Source organism: Lutra lutra, chromosome 3 (assembly GCF_902655055.1).
Source record: "Lutra lutra chromosome 3, mLutLut1.2, whole genome shotgun sequence".
In the NCBI taxonomy this organism is placed as follows: domain Eukaryota; kingdom Metazoa; phylum Chordata; class Mammalia; order Carnivora; family Mustelidae; genus Lutra; species Lutra lutra.
Window position 1 is genome coordinate 14,940,217 of NC_062280.1, and position 17,985 is coordinate 14,958,201.

A 17,985-nucleotide genomic window follows, 5' to 3' on the forward strand; every position below is an offset into this window, starting at 1 on the left:
GAGATTTGGTTATTAATTGAAAAATAGATAAAAATGTCTTACCACCGTTAGTAAGAAACTTAACCATTTGTAGCTGAAGCAGCCCACTCCTAATTTTACTAACGTAATTCGAAAAGTTCATAATACCTTAGTCAAAAAAATTAAGAAATTGGTTTTACTCTTGACTATCCTTAATTTGTACTATTAGTGGAAATATGATAGAACTGCTAAATTTAGGGTAATGAAAATATTTGCATGTGTATGTAAGTGTATGATATGCAGTCACTGCTTTTCTCTGACACTTGCATTCTGCAAGTGACCTTTGGAAACAAATTGCTCAACCAAAGTTCTTGTTTGTTACAACACGCACTATAACATAGAAAATGTGATATAAAAGTGATTAGAGTAATTATGATAATTAAAGACATGTTCACAATTCCTCAGAGTCAAGATTAGAAAGGAATTTAATTGCAACATTTATCTTGATTGTGAAGCACTTTATTCAAAGACATCCTATCAACCAGGACAATCTTACTCACTCCCATGGAGTTGCCACTCTTGGTGCCTTGCTGCAGAAGGTGAGCTAGTTTAACATTCGAAGATACGGCCAATGATTGTAATTAGCAGTTTGTCTTTAGGGGTTTTCTTCTTACTAAGTAAATGTTTTTTTAAAAACACTGTTGTGGCTTCAGTTATATTAGTGGACGTAATTTTATTTCACAGGCAGATTTTTAAAACCTACTCTGAATCACCTTTTTACAAGAATTACTCATATAACAGTATATAATCTTTGATATGTAGGACTTTGTTTATATTGGTATTTGGGATAGTTGATAAATCTAAGACTGTTGTGGAAAAATATGTTCTAATGTACATTGGTAAATTAAAGTTTTTATTTTTGTAACAAAGATTCTCATATTTAGATGTTCTAAATTAATCATTTGAAATTAAGTGTAGCTTAATGATAATTATTAAACTGAAATTTACAGGACCCTCATCTGTTTGGATTTCAGGTGCCAAGCTCCTTGATGGATGTTAATGTACTGATGGCAGTTCAGTTATTAATTGAACAGGTGTCATTAGAGAAAAATATGCAGCTCCTGCAGCAAATGTATCAATATTTACTCTTTGACTTCCGTATTTGGAACCGTGGAGATTTTCCCTTTCGAATCGGTGAGAACAGTCTGTTGGATCAAATTTTACATTTGTTTTAGAAATTTATAACTGCTTGTGAGGTTTTATTTTAGTTATTCATTTAAGAGTGAACTTTGTATTTTAGGTCATATACAGTATCTTTCCACCATCATCAAAGACAGCAGGAGAGTTTTCCGAAAGAAGTATGGTGTGCAGTTTCTCCTAGATACACTTAGGATTTATTATGGGTATGATGTCCTTGCTCCTTCCCAGTTTGATGTTGTTTTCTGCCTGCTGCTTGCTTGGAATGTCTAGATTATTTATTTTCCAGAAATTTTAATATCCTTTAACTTCAGAAAGATGATGCAGAGGTTAAGATGATGAACAATGGATCACGTAGATTGGGTTTGAATCTTGTGTTTCGTTAATTGTCTGGTTGTAGGCAACTTACTCAACTTTTCTGTGCTTAAGTTTTCTTGTCTGTGACAAAGAGATAATAAACCTGTGACATCCTGTCCATTTTGAGGATTAAACTAAATGCATTTATAACATGTAAAGCACTTAAAACTGTGTCTGTCACCTAGTGTTGTTTAAATACAAGCTGTTTTAACTATATCTTTGTCATTGAAACCCAAGGTTTTCCTTAAAGGGAAAAAGAAAGATACCATGAACTCTAATAGTTACATGGAAACATCTTTTTTTAAACTAAGAATTCTTTTGTATAAAAAAAGCACTAAAATGTAAACATTTTAAATTTCAATTCTTGCACTTTTACTTTCTCTTTCAGGAGTGATTGTAAATGTAGTGAGCTGTCTCTAGAAGACATTCGGACAATAAGGAATTCTTTGTATGGACTAATTAAATATTTTCTGTGCAAAGGTGGAACTCATGAAGAGATACAGAGTATTATGGGTTACATAGCTGCTATCAATGAAGAAGAACAGGTATTTTGCTCAAGAAAAATCTGTTTTTTCTTTTTCACACTTAAGTTGCTATATCATCTTTTGAAATTATACATATATTAAAAATATTTTAAGAGTAAGATGTTTATTATGTAAAATATAGTATTTTGCAGTTATAGAAGTAAATTTTTATTTCCTAACTGAAAGTTAAATAAAATAATAGATGGTGATGCAATAAAATATTCTAGTTAGCTAAAAAGTATCTGGAAATAGTTGTTTGGCAGTTCTGAAGCCTTTTTTCATAGGTCACACAATGTATACTTACCTGTCATCAAAGATACTGGGCAGATTTCTGACATGAATTTTAACATAGGTTCTTAAAAATTTTGCATAAAGAATAAATTATATTTCTATTTTTATATACTTTTACGAACATTTCTCATTTATACCTCAGAGCTACCCTTTAAGACAGTGGTTCTCAATGTATGGTTCCTGACCAGATTTACCTGTCATAAATGCACACTTACTGAACCACGCCTTCCAGGTAATTATGGTGCATGGTAAAATTTGAGGACCACTGATGTTAAGTATACAGACCAGGAATCAGTCTTCCCATTTGCGCATTTAGAAGTACTTTTCAGATAGATTAAGTGACTTAAAAAGGCATACAGCTGACAAATGCGGGAACAGAACACAGGTATATTTACTGCTGTTTCTCTGCTCTTTCTGTATACCACTCTCAGCACCAAACTTAAGTATCCTTAATTTATGCTGATTCAAATATTTTGTGCTCTATAATGAAGTATTTGTTGTGTACTCAGAGATTACATGACTTCATAATTGATTTATATAAGTGAGTTAACTTAATCTATTTCCCCATAAAGTTAGACTACTTCAGAAGCTTCTTTTGGGGTGCCTGAGTGGCTCAGTCGATTAAACATCTGCCTTCGGCTCAGGTCATGATCCCAGGGTCCTGGGATCAAGCCCCACATCAGGCTCTTTGCTCAGTGGAGAGCCCGCTTCTCCCTCTCCCTCTGCTGCTCCCCTTGCTTTCGCTCTTTCTCTGTCAAATAAATACATAAAATACTAAAAAAGAAGAAGAAGAAGAAGTTTCTTTTTATTTAGAGTAACCAATAGTCTTATTTCATGATAGCTGTGTTGTCACCCACTGTGATTCATTGCCAGTGATATTTTCTTGGTCAATTCAGTCAAAGAGGTATTTACTGAATGCTGATTATACACACAGAGTAATAGTAGATACTATAGGTATGTTATAATGAATTAATTAGCATTCTTTTAACCTAAGAGAAGCAAGGGTGGATAAGAGAGGTTTATAAATAATTATGAAACAAACAAACAAAAAAAGACTATGACAACAGCTATAAAAGAGAAGCAAAGTCCTATGAGGTTTTCATAGAAGAATATTACTGTTGAGAAGACCAGGAAAGGTTTTATGGAAGACATGGTTTTTTATGTGGCTACAGCATTATACATATGGCCTAGCAGGTGAATATTCGTATTGAGAGGATCTACAAAAGGAAATAAGCCAAAAGCATAATGGAGGTAAAAGGCAGGGCTGTTTCAGAAGACATCAGATCATTGAGTTAAGCACTAAAACATTAGGGTATATAGGATTTAGTTTAAATAACTGTTTGTGGTTTATGACTTTATTTGTACTTCCATATATAAGTGTGGTTGTTTGTTTTGTGTTGTTTAATTTTAAAAGCTCTTTGGAATTTTGGATATGCTCTTCAGTCTCCTCCGTACCAGCCCAACTAGAGGTCAGCTTTTCTTGTTGCTGTTTGAACCAGGAAATGCTGACATACTTTATGCCTTGCTGTTAAATCAGAAGTACTCTGACAGACTAAGAGAAATCGTTTTTAAGGTACAAACATTTCTTAAGCATTTTTATATTTGGGGACATTTGTGAGTATATGAATTTACTTGTAAATATCCATTTTATGAATGTAAATTCTCTTTTCATGTCTACTTTAATTTTAAGTTCTTGTATGGGTGCCTGGCTGACAGTAGGTTAAGTGTCCAGCTCTTGATCTTAGTTCAGGTCTCAGTCTCAGGATCATGGGTTCAAGTCCTATGTTGGATCCATGTTGGGTGTGAAGCCTACATTAAAAATTAATTAATTAATTCTTCAGTTTGTTTTGATATATATTTCTCCTATTTTGAACATTTAAAAACTAATTGTATTGTAATCTGATCAGTTATTTAGTGGAAAATCCACTTTGTTATATCATCCTCAGTATAAAACCTCTCATTTCCCTTTTTTGCCTTCTTTTATTTATTTATTTATTTATTTATTTTAAGATTTTATTTATTTATTTGACAGACAGAGATCACAAGTAGGCAGAGAGGCAGGCAGAGAGAGAGAGACAGGAGGAAGCAGGCTCCCCGCTGAGCAGAGAGCCCGATGTGGGACTCGATCCCAGGACCCTGGAATCATGACCCGAGCCGAAGGCAGAGGCTTCAACCCACTGAGCCACCCAGGCGCCCTGCCTTCTTTTAAAATACATTTTTTTATTTGAGTATAATTGATATGTGAGTATAATTGATAATTGATTGATAATAATATGTAATGTTACAGTAGCTTCAGGTGTACAGTGTAGTGATTCTACAAGTTTATGCATATGCTGTGCTCACCACAAGTGTAGGAACCATCTGTCACTATACAACCTTATTATAATACCATTGACTATGTTCCCTTTGCTCTACCTTTTATTCCTGTGATTTACTCATTTCATAACTAGAGATGTGTACCTCCCACTCTCTTTCATTAATTTTGTCTCATTTCTCTTTTGACTTACCATGGGTCTGTGAGGCAGGTCAGACATTTTAGCAGTTAATTATAATAACCAACCTTATGTAGCACCCACTATTTATCAGGCAGTAAACATTCTTCATATATTAGCTAGCTTAGTCCTTGCAAAAACTTTACGAAGTTGATATTATTAGTCCCGTTTTACAGATAAACTGAGGCCAGAGAGGTTAGTAACTTGTCAAAGGATAATGAATATATTTTGTTAAGCTATCCAAAGTAGTCACTTTGAACTTTAGTTGAAGCCATCCACCTTACCTTTTTTGTTAAAAAAAAAAAGAGTTAGGACGACTGGGTGGCTCAGTGGGTTAAGCCTCTGCCTTCAGCTCGGGTCATGATCTCAGGGTCCTGGGATCAAGTTCTGCATCGGGCTCTCTACTCAGCAGGGAGCCTGCTTCCCCCCCACCCTTCTTTCTCTCTGCCTGCTTCTCTGCCTACTGTGATCTTTCTCTGTCCATGAATAAATAAAAATCTTAAAAAAAAAGTCATATCATATTTCTACTTCTCATGATTTATTCTGTTCATTATGCCTGATCGCCTGTGACATTTGTTTCCTCGTGTTTCATTAGTGTTACATTATAAGGTCTACGTATGTGGTCAAGTTTGGATTGCTGCTGTTTGGAATCCCTAAACTTTGGAAAACAAAAGTGCAATAAAAATTACCTGGCATAGTCTCTCATGAGTATTAATTATGGTGATCCCTGTGGCTGCTCTTTAAAGTATCTGCCCAAACAAATGTTCCTTTATGGAGATTAAATGTTAGTTGTTCAAAAATGGCCTTATATGGATTGTTCATCATATTATTCTGCCAAAATTACCCTTTCCATAGGGTTTCAGTATGTCACTTTTAAAACATTGATCTCACTTCAAAAAGTATGGAATTACTAATTCATTCTCCCATTTTGGCACATGGATGTGTTGCTTCACAAAATGTTTCCTTGTTCTTGACAATTATTTTGATAACTCTTATATAAATGTTACATAAATGTTAGATAAATCACTAGATGGATCTGGAATATCCTTTTTCTCTTTCACAACATTACTTTTGTTTTTCATGGAGGCTGTAGGGTTTGTTTCTATCTAAGCCTTAGCCATTAAAAAGGAAGTTTTAAGTTCTTTCTTTGATCTGCAACACATGTAAACACAGGAAGCACATGTAAACACATGCAAACACATGTAAACTACAGGTTTAAATATATTAATTATTTAAATATAAATGCATTTTAGTTCAATCTTCTTAAATCCATTTTTTAATAATATGGAATATTCCTCCCTGTTACTGCTGGGTTTGTTTGTTACACTTAAGGAAAAAATGATTCTCCAAAATCATGCTTGTACAGTAACATTATATTTAATATTAACTTAAGTGACAGACTGTTCTTAGTTCTCTGTATTGAGAAGAATATATTACTGTTGTGACCAGGTTATGGAACAAATGTTGAAATGCACAAATGTTTATGAACGAAGTAAACAACGTATTCGGCTCAGAGAAGTTGGCTATTCAGGATTGGGACTTCTTCTTAATGAAGCACCCATTAATACCTCTCTCATTAAAAGCCTCACCAATCAAATTATAAATACAGGTATGATTAAGGCTGATAATACTGATATATTTAAAAAATGTTCTTTGTAGTAGCATAATTCTGTTTGATGGTTCTCAATTGTTTTTTTTCTAAAGAGTTTTTTTTTCCCTTCCTCAGGTTACTTTTTAACTATTTATTGTTTGATTCAGCAGGGCTTTTCTTGGGTACTATTTTTTATTTACCTTTTTTGTTTTTGTCTCCCCAGGGCATAGTATAGTACCTTACTTGGTAGGCTTTCAATAATTATTGATTCATTGATTAGTAAATAATAGGGTCCTCTATAATAAGAAAAGGATGCTAGAGAAAATAACATACAAAACATGGTTTTTTTTTCTTTAGGGAGCTTAAATCCTTAATTTCAGATATTCTTTTATGTTTCTCTTTTTTTTTAATAAAACTTTTTTAGTACTTACTATAAACTGTAGTGTTTATGTCAGATGCTAAGGGTTCAAAAGGTATAAGTTAAGGTTCTTTGTTTTGAATGATTTATCTTCTCATTGATAAGTATATAAGATATAAGACATTTACATAAAAAGATAAATAATAGTACAAGATCAAAACAGTATGAATGGTGTGTTCAGGCAACTAAAAGAAAAGAACAGTTATTTAGGGCTTACTCGGGAGACTGTCAAATATTCTAAATCTATTTTCTTCATAAAATTTAAACATCTGTAATTCTTACTTTATTTCTTTAAAGATTTATTTATTATAGAGAGAGTGCATGTGGGGGAGGGTAGGGAAGAAGGAAAGAAAAAGTCTTCAAACATACTCCCCGACACAGGGCTTGATCCCAGGACTCCGAGATAATGACCTGTGGTGAAATCAGGAGTTAGCTGGTTAATTGGCTAAGCCACCTTGGAGCTCCTCTATAATCCTTATTTTAAATGAGACAGTTATTTCAGTATTTATATAACTATTTCCTACAGTTCAGTCTTTGAGAAAGAATTTGGAAAAGAAGAGGATAGCTGGAAGCATCACAGTTCTTGATTTCAAACTATACTACAAAGTTACAGTAATCCAAACAGTATGGTACTAGCATAAAAACACACATGGACCAGTGGAACAGACTTGAAAGCCCAGAAATAAAACCATGTATATCTGGTCAACTAATATGTGACAAGGGATCCAAGAATACTCAGTGGGGGAAAAATAGTCTATTCAGTGAATGGTGTTAGGAAAACTGGATATTCATATGCAAAAGAATGAAAATGGGCGGGGCACCTGGGTGGCTTAGTGGGTTAAGCCTCTGCCTTCGGCTCAGGTCATGATCCCACAGTCCTGGGATCGAGCCCCGCATCTGGCTCTTTGCTCAGCAGGGAGCCTGCTTCCTTCTCTCTCTCTGCCTGCGTCTCTGCCTGCTTCTCTGCCTACTTGTGATCTCTATCTGTCAAATAAATAAAATCTTAAAAAGAAAAAGAATGAAAATGGGCCCTTATCTTACACCACTCACAAAAATTAACTTGAAATGAATTAAAGATTTAAATGTAAGCCCTGAATTATATAACTCCTAGAAGAAAATATGAGTAGGAGGAGAAGTGCTTACATTTGTCTTGGCGATAACACCAGAAACACAAGCAGTAAAAGCAAAAATAAACAAGTGGGACTTTATCCAACTAAAAAGCTTCTCCACAGCAAGAAAAACCATCAACAAAGTGAAAAGGCAGTCTATAGGGTGGAAGAAAATACTAGTGAATCAAATATCTGAGAGGGAATTAGTATCTAAAATATGTAAGGAAATCATACAACATAGCAAAAAAAATCCAATTAAAAAATGAACAAGGTACTAGACACATCACTGGGAGCAAGGGAAACAAAAGCAAAAATGGACTATTGGGACTTCATCAAGATGAAAAACCTCTGTATAGCAAAGGAAACAATCAACAAAACTAAAAGGAGGCCTATGAAATAGGAGAACATACTTGCAAATGAGGGTTAGTATCCAAAATCTGTAAGGAACTCATTAAATTCAACACCCAAAAAACAAATAATCCAGTTAAGAAATGGGCAGAAGACATGAATAGGTATTTCTCAAAAGAAGACATCCAGATGGCTAGAAGGTACTCAACATCACTCATCATCAGGGAAATACAAATCAAAACCATAATGAGATACCACCTCACACCTGTCAGAATGGCTAAAATTAACAATACAGGAAACAGCAAGGCTGCAGAGAAACAGGAATCCTTTTGCATTGTTGGTGGGAATGCAAACAGGTGCAGCCACTCCGGAGAACAGTATGGCAGTTCCTAAAAAAGCTAAAAATTTATAAATTCCTACTTAGGAATGTATGGCAGTTCCTAAAAAAACTACCTTATGATCCAACAATCGTACTTCTAGGTATTTACCCAAAGGATACAGAAATAAAGATTTGAAGGGGTACATGCATCCCAGGCTTATAGCATTAATATCAACAATAGCCAAACCATGGAAGGAGCCCAAATGCCCATCAACCGATGAATGGATAAAGAAGATAGTAGAATACTAGTCAACCATCAAAAAATGAAATTTTGCCATTTGCGATGACATGGTTGGAGCCAGAGTTTATTATGCTAAGTGAAATAAGTCCATCAGAGAAAGACAAATACCCTATGATTTCACTCATATGTGGAATTTAGGGGGGAAAAAAATGGATGAACTTTCAGGAGGGGGAAGGAAAAGAGACGGGAAAACAAATCATGAGAGACTCTTTGATTAGAAGACAAACTGAGGGTTGATGGAGGGAGGTGGGTAGGGGATGGGATAGGTGGGTGATGGATATTAAGGAGGCCACGTGTTATGATGAGCACTGGGTGTTGCATGTAAATGATGAACCACTGAACTCAACTCCTGAAACCAGTATTGAACTGTATGTCAACTAACTAAAATTAAAAAAAAAAAAAAAAAAAGCAAAGGGCATGAATAGACATATTTGCAAAGAAGACATACAAATAACCATCAGGTAGTTGATAAGGTGCTCCACATCTCTAATCATAAGGGAAGTGTAAATCAAAACCACAAGGAGATAACACTTCACACCTGAAAAGGTGGCTATTGCCAAAAAGACAATAACAAGTGGTGGTGAAGATATGGCGAAAAGGAAACCCTTGTGCATTGTTGCTGGGAATGCAAATTAGATGGCCACTGTGGAAAACAGTATGGAGGTTCCTCCAAAAATTAAAAATAAACTGTCATATATGCCAACAATCCATCTTTGATACATATCCAAAGAAAATGAAATCACTATCTTGAAGAGTTTTCTGCATCCCCATGTTCATTGCAGCGTCATTTATAATAGCCAAGACGTACACAACCTGAATGTCTGCTGATGGATGAGTGGATAATGATGAGGTGTTTTATATGAATATTATTCAGCCATTTGTAACAGAAGAACCTGCAGGGCATTATTCTGCTGACTTATTTCACAGTCAGAGAAGGACACATACTCTATGGTCTCACTTATAGGTGAAATTCAAAAAACCAACCTCCTAGAAACAGTAGATTGGTAGTTGCCGGGGCTGGGGGCAGAGGGCAAATGAGTGAACGTGGCCAAGGAGTACAAGCTTCCGCTTATAAGATGAATAAGTTCTGGGGATCTAAAGCGCAACCTGGTGACTATAGTTAATAATACTATGTACTTGAAAGTTGCTTAAAGAGCAGATCTTAAAAGTTTTCACCACTAAAGGAAAATGGTAACTATGTGAAGTGATGGATGTTAACTAACCTTATTGTGGTAATTTTGTGGTATATAAGTATATCAGGTTATCCTGTTGTAAATTAAATTTATATGCTGTTTTATGGCAGTTATATCGCTATAAAGCTAGAAAAAAATAAAGGATATCTTGTTGGCAGCAAGAAAAATAAAAATGAAACAATTATTATCTAACTCACTCAGTCTCTTTGGCTATCTCTGGAATTTAATTTTAAATTTTTATTTTTTTTTCCCACCATAGATACTGTTATTAATTTCAAAGATCTGTTGTCTGTGGTATATATATCTCACAGAACACATATAAATGTCAGAGTGGTTATCTGCAGAAAGGTTAGTAAACTTTTAAGATGTACTTTAAAAATGACAGTATTATTATACTGTGAATAATTCTGATGAATAATTTTATATTCATGATGAATATATTAATGAATAAATTTATACTGAGTATTTTACACTGAGTGTATGTTTTAATTTCTGTTATTTTATAAGTGACACAATTTTATAAATAAGTAATTTTCTTTTTTGAGGTGAATTAACTTCATTGTAATTAAAAAATCAGCATAAAAATGTGTTCTTAGCTTTACATGGTCTGGAAATATTTCCTTTCCACAGTAAAAAAAATTAGTACAAGAGAATAGTTTTTTTGTCAGGAAACTTCAACGATTATGACCATTTCTAATTCATATATCGTATTTTAGAATTTCTGAATCTTGAACTTTGTGGAAAAGCAACAGTGACTTGCCTCCCATGCATGCCTTTAACTTGAGTCAACAAATAGTTACCCTGTGTGCTTCTTCCTGATTTTGGCCTTCTCTCTCTTCCACTAGTAGTCACTGACCTACTATTTAATTTGCTTCCTTACTCTTCTTTTTACTTTTACTCCCTAATTATGTTATTGTATTTTTCCATCCGTAAGTCTGGATATATATCTTTTTCTTTAACAGCTATGTATAGTTTTTATTCTGTGGCTATTGTATAAATTATTACCTGGTTCCCTATTCATGGATGTTTAGGTTGTCTCCTGTTTTTCTGTGTAAAACTTCTGTTAAGAATTTTTTTACATATATTTTTACCTGGTTTTGATAGTACATCTGTGAGACATTATCCATGAAGTGGAATTGCTGTGTCAGAGTGTACTCATATTCCACATTTTGATGGATTCTGGCATAGTGTTCTTGAAGCAGGTCATAGAGATTGATCTTTCCTTTCAGTTTGAAAACAGCTTTCAATGAAGCCTCGTTTTTATCCATTACATGCATATAAAGTAGCCATAAAATAAGTCTTATTTTATGGAAATTTTAAAATCATGAAAATTTCTTCCCTAAGGAAAAAAAAATGGATATTCTGCATCAGTAGAGTAATGGTAGCTCACCGACAGCATTAGTGAGGAAAGGAACTTCACATCATTGTGACTCATTGTGACATGTTGCTTTTTGTATCAGCATCAGGAGGAATTAAAGCCACTGATTCTGAAGTCCCTACCAACATTATTTATCTCCTATGACACTTGTCAGAGTTAGAGATAAATGAGATTTTCTAAATACTGGAAGCAAAAATTTTTTTCATCTACATAGAAGTTTACTGGCTTTGTGATAAAAATGTTTGAAAGATCTTAACTGGGTATCTGACAGTGTTTAAGAATTTGTTATCCAAAAAATGTGGAATCAGTTGTACAGTAGAGATCATACATATTGGATGTCAATGTCTCTTCTTTAATTTCAGTTTCTTTTTACAGCTAAATAGTGGCATCCATCTTGTTAGAATTAGTGTTTGTACAATATAGAGTTAATGGAAAAAATATGTTTTTGCAAAAGCCACCATTAACTTTGCCTGGAAAAAAAAACGAGCCAAGGAAACATTCTTGGGATATCTAGATTCTATTACAGTGTCAGCGTGTTGTTCTTTACTACTCCCTTAACACTAGGGCCAGAACAGGGCCTGGTACATAGTACGTATTCAGTATTTGCTTAACAAATGTAGTAGGGTCATGGCAAATATTTAGTTGAGAGGATATAGCTTTATTACATTTTATATATACTTCATTCTAGTTATATTTTCTCTCTGACCAAATTAATAACATGAGTATGTTGACATGTGGAGGATCATTTTTTCCCTTTTTTATCTTTCAGCAAATATTTAAGTACTATGTACAATGAGTAATATGCAGATTAGTTAAAAACACAGTATGTACCCTACAGATAGTTTGTAATCCAGTTAAGAACATAATCTTGTGAAAGTTTATCTTCCCACATTTTCTCATTAAATTACTTTGTCACTAAAATAACAGAAAAAGAACTGTTTTTGATGTGAAGGACTGTGTACTTTTTGATGAATTTTGTATTCTTAATCTTTGCAGATTTTACAGATTTTGCAGTCCCAGCCAGATGCAGCACATCAAATATCTCAACAAGTGGGTTGGCAAGACACTTTAGTTAGGCTTTTTTTAAAAACAAATTTTGAAAATGGAAATACTCTTCATAAGCACAGTAGGGCTGTTTCAGTAAAAGACAGTGACAAAAATTTATCAGCTGAAGATACTAAGAAGAACTTTGATGAAAAGATTGATGAGGAAAAAATCAACTCTTTTGCCTCAGCCAATGTGTCTTCAGATCAGTGGAGTTTGGAGGATGGACACTCTCTAGACTCAAACATACCATTATTTCAAGAAGATAGTTCTGTGGGAGAATTATCTTTCAGATCAGAGAATCAAGAAGAATTCTGGAATAAAAACCCTTCACATCTGAGTTTAGATCTCAGTGGAATAGACTCATGTGAACTGAGCGACAGTGGAAGTCACATGCCAGACAGCCTGCCTAGCACGCCCTCCCCCATAGAATCTACCAAATCCTTTTCCGTGCAGTCTGACAAAGAGAGCTGTGTCTTAAATGATCCTGGGTTTGGTGATGACTTCTCTTTACTTGAAAGCCAAGAGGTAAAATTCCTTGTGTCCAAATGCTGTTTTTATTTTCACATGTCTGTTACACACTTCTAATCCTTAGAAGTGTGTAATTGTTAGCAATTCCATATTCTATTCATGTTCTGAGTCTCATGATCTAAGATTTTGGAAGCCTGGAAGTCACTGAATTGTATCTTGAGAAAAGCAGGTGTTTTAGTCATCCTCGTATCTCTAGAGCCTACTTAGCAAAGTTACGGGTTCATCAAGACACTTTAAAAATATGTTAAATGATTACAGTCAGTATATGTGATGGTTCTTTCTATGTGCTTTTAACACCACCTCCTTCCAATAATTTAATATTAGTTCATCTTTTTTTCTAGAGATGTGAGGAGGAGCTTCTTCAGTTACTGACAAATATTTTGAACTATGTAATGTGTAGGGGATTAGAAAAGTCTGATGATAGTACTTGGATTGAACGGGGACAAGTGTTTTCAGCACTAAGTAAACCAGGAATATCCAGTGAACTACTTCGACCATCAGATGAAATAAAATTAATGTAAGCATTCAGTTGGTGATTTCCTCTTTCCTTTGGAGTGGATGGGAGTCTAAAATAATACTTTTTATTGAACATTTATTCAGGATTCAGTGGGTTTAGTGAGAGAAAAGGAAAAACTTCGTGCTCAGCCCCTTTTCCTCTCTGTTGCCATTTTAATGGAATCTAGAAAGAAATTCAAAGGCATGAGGAGATTTAAATCTTTAGTTTGGGCTTCAGTAATATATAGTCCTTATTGTTTAACTTAGTTTTTGTAACATGTAAACATGTGGTGTATTGTGTTCTGCAGTCTTGTCCATGTTTGAGAGTTTCCATGCTGAGGGAAACAAGTAATGTTTTCATAAAAATTACTTCTGTAAAGCACTTAGAGTTCTCTGCAGGGCTAGACCTTCTGCAAGACCTATAAGGCTTTTTTTTCTTACTTCCCAGTTTCCAACTTTAAACTTTTAAGTACCTACTAGAGACTGGAATTTGAATTATTTCAATAGCTTTTTTTATAATTGAACAGATAACTTTTACTTTGCCTTTTATATTAAGTTTATTAAAGATAGATACTTTAGAGATTAAAAAGCTGCTTCATTGTTACTAAATATCTTCTGATCCTTTCCAGTGATAGTATATCTTTAAAGACATAATAATGAATAACTGGGTTTCTTTTCATGTTTTACTATTTTTCTAAACTTAAAATGATTTTAAGAGGATTTTGTTTTGCATTTAGTTTGCTACAGAACATGTTAGAATGGACAGTCACAGAAAACAGAGAATCAAAAATGAATCCAGTAACTGCTGAAAATGCCTTCCGACTCATCCTGATCGTACAGGACTTTCTGCAGTCAGAGGGGCTTGTTAATTCAAACATGTGGACTGAGAAGGTGCAGTAATAACTCCTTGATATTATTTTTCTGGTAGTCAAGGACTTTATTCAACAAAAAAATTTTGTGCCCTCTTTTTTTTTTTTTAAGATTTTATTTATTTATTTGACAGAGATCACAGGTAGGCAGAGAAGGCAGGCAGAGAGAGAAAGGGGTGGGTGAAGCAGGCTCCCTGCTGAGCAGAGAGCCCGATGCTGGGCTTGATCCCAGGACCCTGAGATCATGACCTGAGCTGAAGGCAGAGGCTTAACCCACTGAGCCACCCAGGTGCCCCTGTACCCTCTCTGTTTAGAGCATTAATATTTAATCAGATACAGTGAACATGGATAAAAAGTGATAGTTAACTTTGTTAGCTATTACTAGAATAGCTCTTTTGGCTTTTATCAATTGAACATTAAGCTAGTTTTGAATATTTATGATGTGTATTACTTTGGGGAAAACTCATCAGTAGAATTTAAGACGGTGTTTTTGTTTCTCAATTTTTCCCTTGTGATAGCTTTTAGATGATCTGATGCTGCTCTTCGATGGTCTGTCAGTTTGGTATTCTGAAGGTCAAGTGTGGGCAAAACTTTCTCGAATCCAAATCCAGTTGCTTCTAGGATTCATTGGAAGGGGCAATTTGCAGGTTTGTCAGTTCTTTTGCGTTATTTTCTATACTTTGCATGCAGCATAGGAGTTGTGTACTAACTAAATGATAGTAAATTTTCAGTATTTTTATTTTTTTAATAGTTCCAAAAATATCCATGATTTCCCTCGAGTTTCAGTTTTGTTAATCAGAAAGAGGCTTCAGAGGCAGCTCATTGTTTCTTCCGGATGTATATGACTCAGTGTAATTTTAAGTTTTCCTTTTAAAGGATTTATACTTAGCCCTTTTTATTTTCTTTTGATAATTGGAATTTTAAGTACTTGGTAGGGGTAGGTGTGGTTTCTAATATATATAAACTTGCCATAATGATGAGAATAGAGATTAAAATTCTATAAGGTTGCTATATTTTTTAAAGGCCATAGTTTTCAATAGATTTTTTTTTTCTAATTATAAAAGTAACATGTACTCATTATGGAAAATACACAAAAACAAAAAGAAGAAAATAAATCCATCATCCCATAGCCCGAGAAGAAATAACTATCAGTATTTTTCTATGTGTATATTTTTTTCAGATGATTGAAATTTTCACATAGTTTGATAATATGATAATGTGAATAGTACTATGTTACTAGCTATTTAAAAATAGGGTTTTTTTTTCTTAATCACAAAAGTGACATATTCATTGTAGAAACATGGAAAATGCAGAAAAACTAGATAAATAAGAAGGTGGGCTTTCTGATACATGGATGGTGGAAGCTTGAATTGTGCAGCCATTCAAATGCAACTGGAAAATACATGAATTAGGTACTTTAAAAAAATGATCACACTCTTATACTCAGATAATAATCCAAAATTCCAGACAACATTTGTACACATAGATGTTCGTGGTAGTATTCTATTTTTCTCTACCTAGAAGTAAGATGAGGATAGCTTTTGGGGCTTTTTCAGTAATACTAGCTTGATGGCTGTTAAAGCAGTAGCAACCAGTATGCCAGATAGTTATTTTAGATGTGAGGACTCTTTTTTTTTTCTTCCCCACTTCTAGTCAACCTCAGTGTTTATCTTTGATGAAATTTCCATAAATAAAATATCTGTTTAATTTGTCCACCATTAAATATCCAGTATCTTCCCATAGTAGGGCTCTATAAATACTTGTTAAATAAAGATTCAAATGGGCATATGCACCCCCATGTTTATAACAGCAGTGTTTTTAATAGTCAGATGTGGAAAGAGCTCAGATGTGCATCAACAGATGAATGGATAAAGATGATGTGGTATATATGTATGTATAATACACACACACACACACACGCACAGACACAATGGAATATTACTCAGCCATCAAAAAGAATGAAGTCTTGCCATTTGCTATGAGGTAGATGGAACTAGATGATATTATGCTAAGTGAAATATGTCAATCAGAGAAAGACAAATACCATATGTCATATCATATTTAATTTAAGAAACAAAACAGAAACACAGGGGAAGGGAAGGAAAAATAAAATAAGATGATAATAGAGAGGGAGGCGAACCATAAGAGACTCTTAACTATAAGAAACAAACTGAGGGTTGCTAGAGGGGAGGTGGCGGGGGGGATAGAGTAATTGGGTGATGGGCATTAAGGAGGGCACTTGAAGTGATGAATGCTGGGTGTTGTATGCAACTGATGAATCACTAAATTCTAACTCTGAAACTAATAATACACTATATGGTAATTAAATTGGACTTAAATTTTTTAAAACCTGGAGGCAAAACATAAATAGAGTACATAACCTATACGTAGATACCTTATTTACCAGTAGTTAGTAACCTAAAACATTTTTTACTAGCTAGTTGTTTAATTTTTTTCTCTTGGGAATAAAAACATAAAAGGCTGGGAAAGCAATTTCTTCCCTTAAAGGGATTATAATAGAGCTTCTTTGCCAATCTGGCTATAAACTTATTTTGTTTCACTCATACTTATTAGTTAATTGCCTGTATATAACTATTATATTGACATAAATGTCAGCATTTCTAGCTTCTAAAGCAGGATTAGGTGGTTGTTGATTTATTTAGTGCAGCATGTGGTCTCCATTTTGTCCCTAGTTAACTCAACCGGTAATGAGAATATGAAATCACCTGGAGGAGCTTTTTTAAAAATACCTTTGTGGGTCATCATCCTTAGTAATTATATCAGAATGGAGGAACTAGAGCATTGGTATTTTTTGTAATTTCTCAGGTGACCCTAATCCAGTACTCTTTAAAAGGCGAAAGATTTATACGATCTGAAGAGAAAACCAGAGCATTTCCAGTACTCTTTATAGTGGAGGTGGGAGGGGTCATATGTATCACACTACTTATGTAGTGTGTGTGTGTATATCCAAAATTAAGACAGTGGTCAAATAAATTATCTTGTATTCATTACAAGTATCTTTATAATTTTAAATAAATACATAAGTATATGGTTTATTTGATAAGTTAAAAACAAAGCACTAGATATTTAACTTTAATTAAAATAAACAGTATTTTAAAAAACACATAGCAAAAAAGCCCGGAATTGCTAGTATGGGAATTGCCTGTATGATGAAATTTTATATCCTTTTTTCTTATATTTGTTGTTCTCTATTAGAATTAAGTTGTTTTAGTCACATTCAAAGAGTAAAATGAAGGATTTGCAGAAGTCTGAGGAGAGTATAAAAGTTTCACCAGTAGAAGCTTAAGTTAAAAGTAGAGAAGTTAAAGTCTTGAGCCATCTTAGATATTGTTTCCTCTAGTGCTATTTGCCTTTTTAAGGCTTGTGTGGAAAGACTGCTTAAGGTCTCTTATTGCCTTGGCCTGCAAAAAAGACTTGTGCATACAGCTCAGACTGCATTTGAAACAAGTGCAATCATAAAGTAATGTCAGATTCTGATAACTTTCCTCTTTTCTCTTGCTTTTCTTCATTTTGAAAGTAATGAGATCCAGCATTGTAATATATAGTGTT

The 17,985-nt window shown here is 34.1% G+C and overlaps 1 protein-coding gene across 8 annotated transcripts in view; it reads left to right on the forward strand.

Annotated features, from left to right (window-relative positions):
* Positions 1-17,985, forward strand: part of NBEAL1 (neurobeachin like 1) — a 192,880-nt gene that overhangs the window by 89,964 nt on the left and 84,931 nt on the right. For all 8 annotated transcript variants that reach the window (XM_047720851.1, XM_047720847.1, XM_047720846.1 and 5 more), the window contains 11 exons: positions 424-557; positions 993-1,152; positions 1,259-1,361; positions 1,901-2,057; positions 3,742-3,900; positions 6,269-6,428; positions 10,358-10,446; positions 12,473-13,048; positions 13,393-13,568; positions 14,284-14,437; positions 14,934-15,062. In XM_047720851.1, the coding sequence (XP_047576807.1) occupies positions 424-557; positions 993-1,152; positions 1,259-1,361; positions 1,901-2,057; positions 3,742-3,900; positions 6,269-6,428; positions 10,358-10,446; positions 12,473-13,048; positions 13,393-13,568; positions 14,284-14,437; positions 14,934-15,062 (1,997 nt within the window). The remainder of the gene's footprint in view (positions 1-423; positions 558-992; positions 1,153-1,258; positions 1,362-1,900; positions 2,058-3,741; positions 3,901-6,268; positions 6,429-10,357; positions 10,447-12,472; positions 13,049-13,392; positions 13,569-14,283; positions 14,438-14,933; positions 15,063-17,985) is intronic.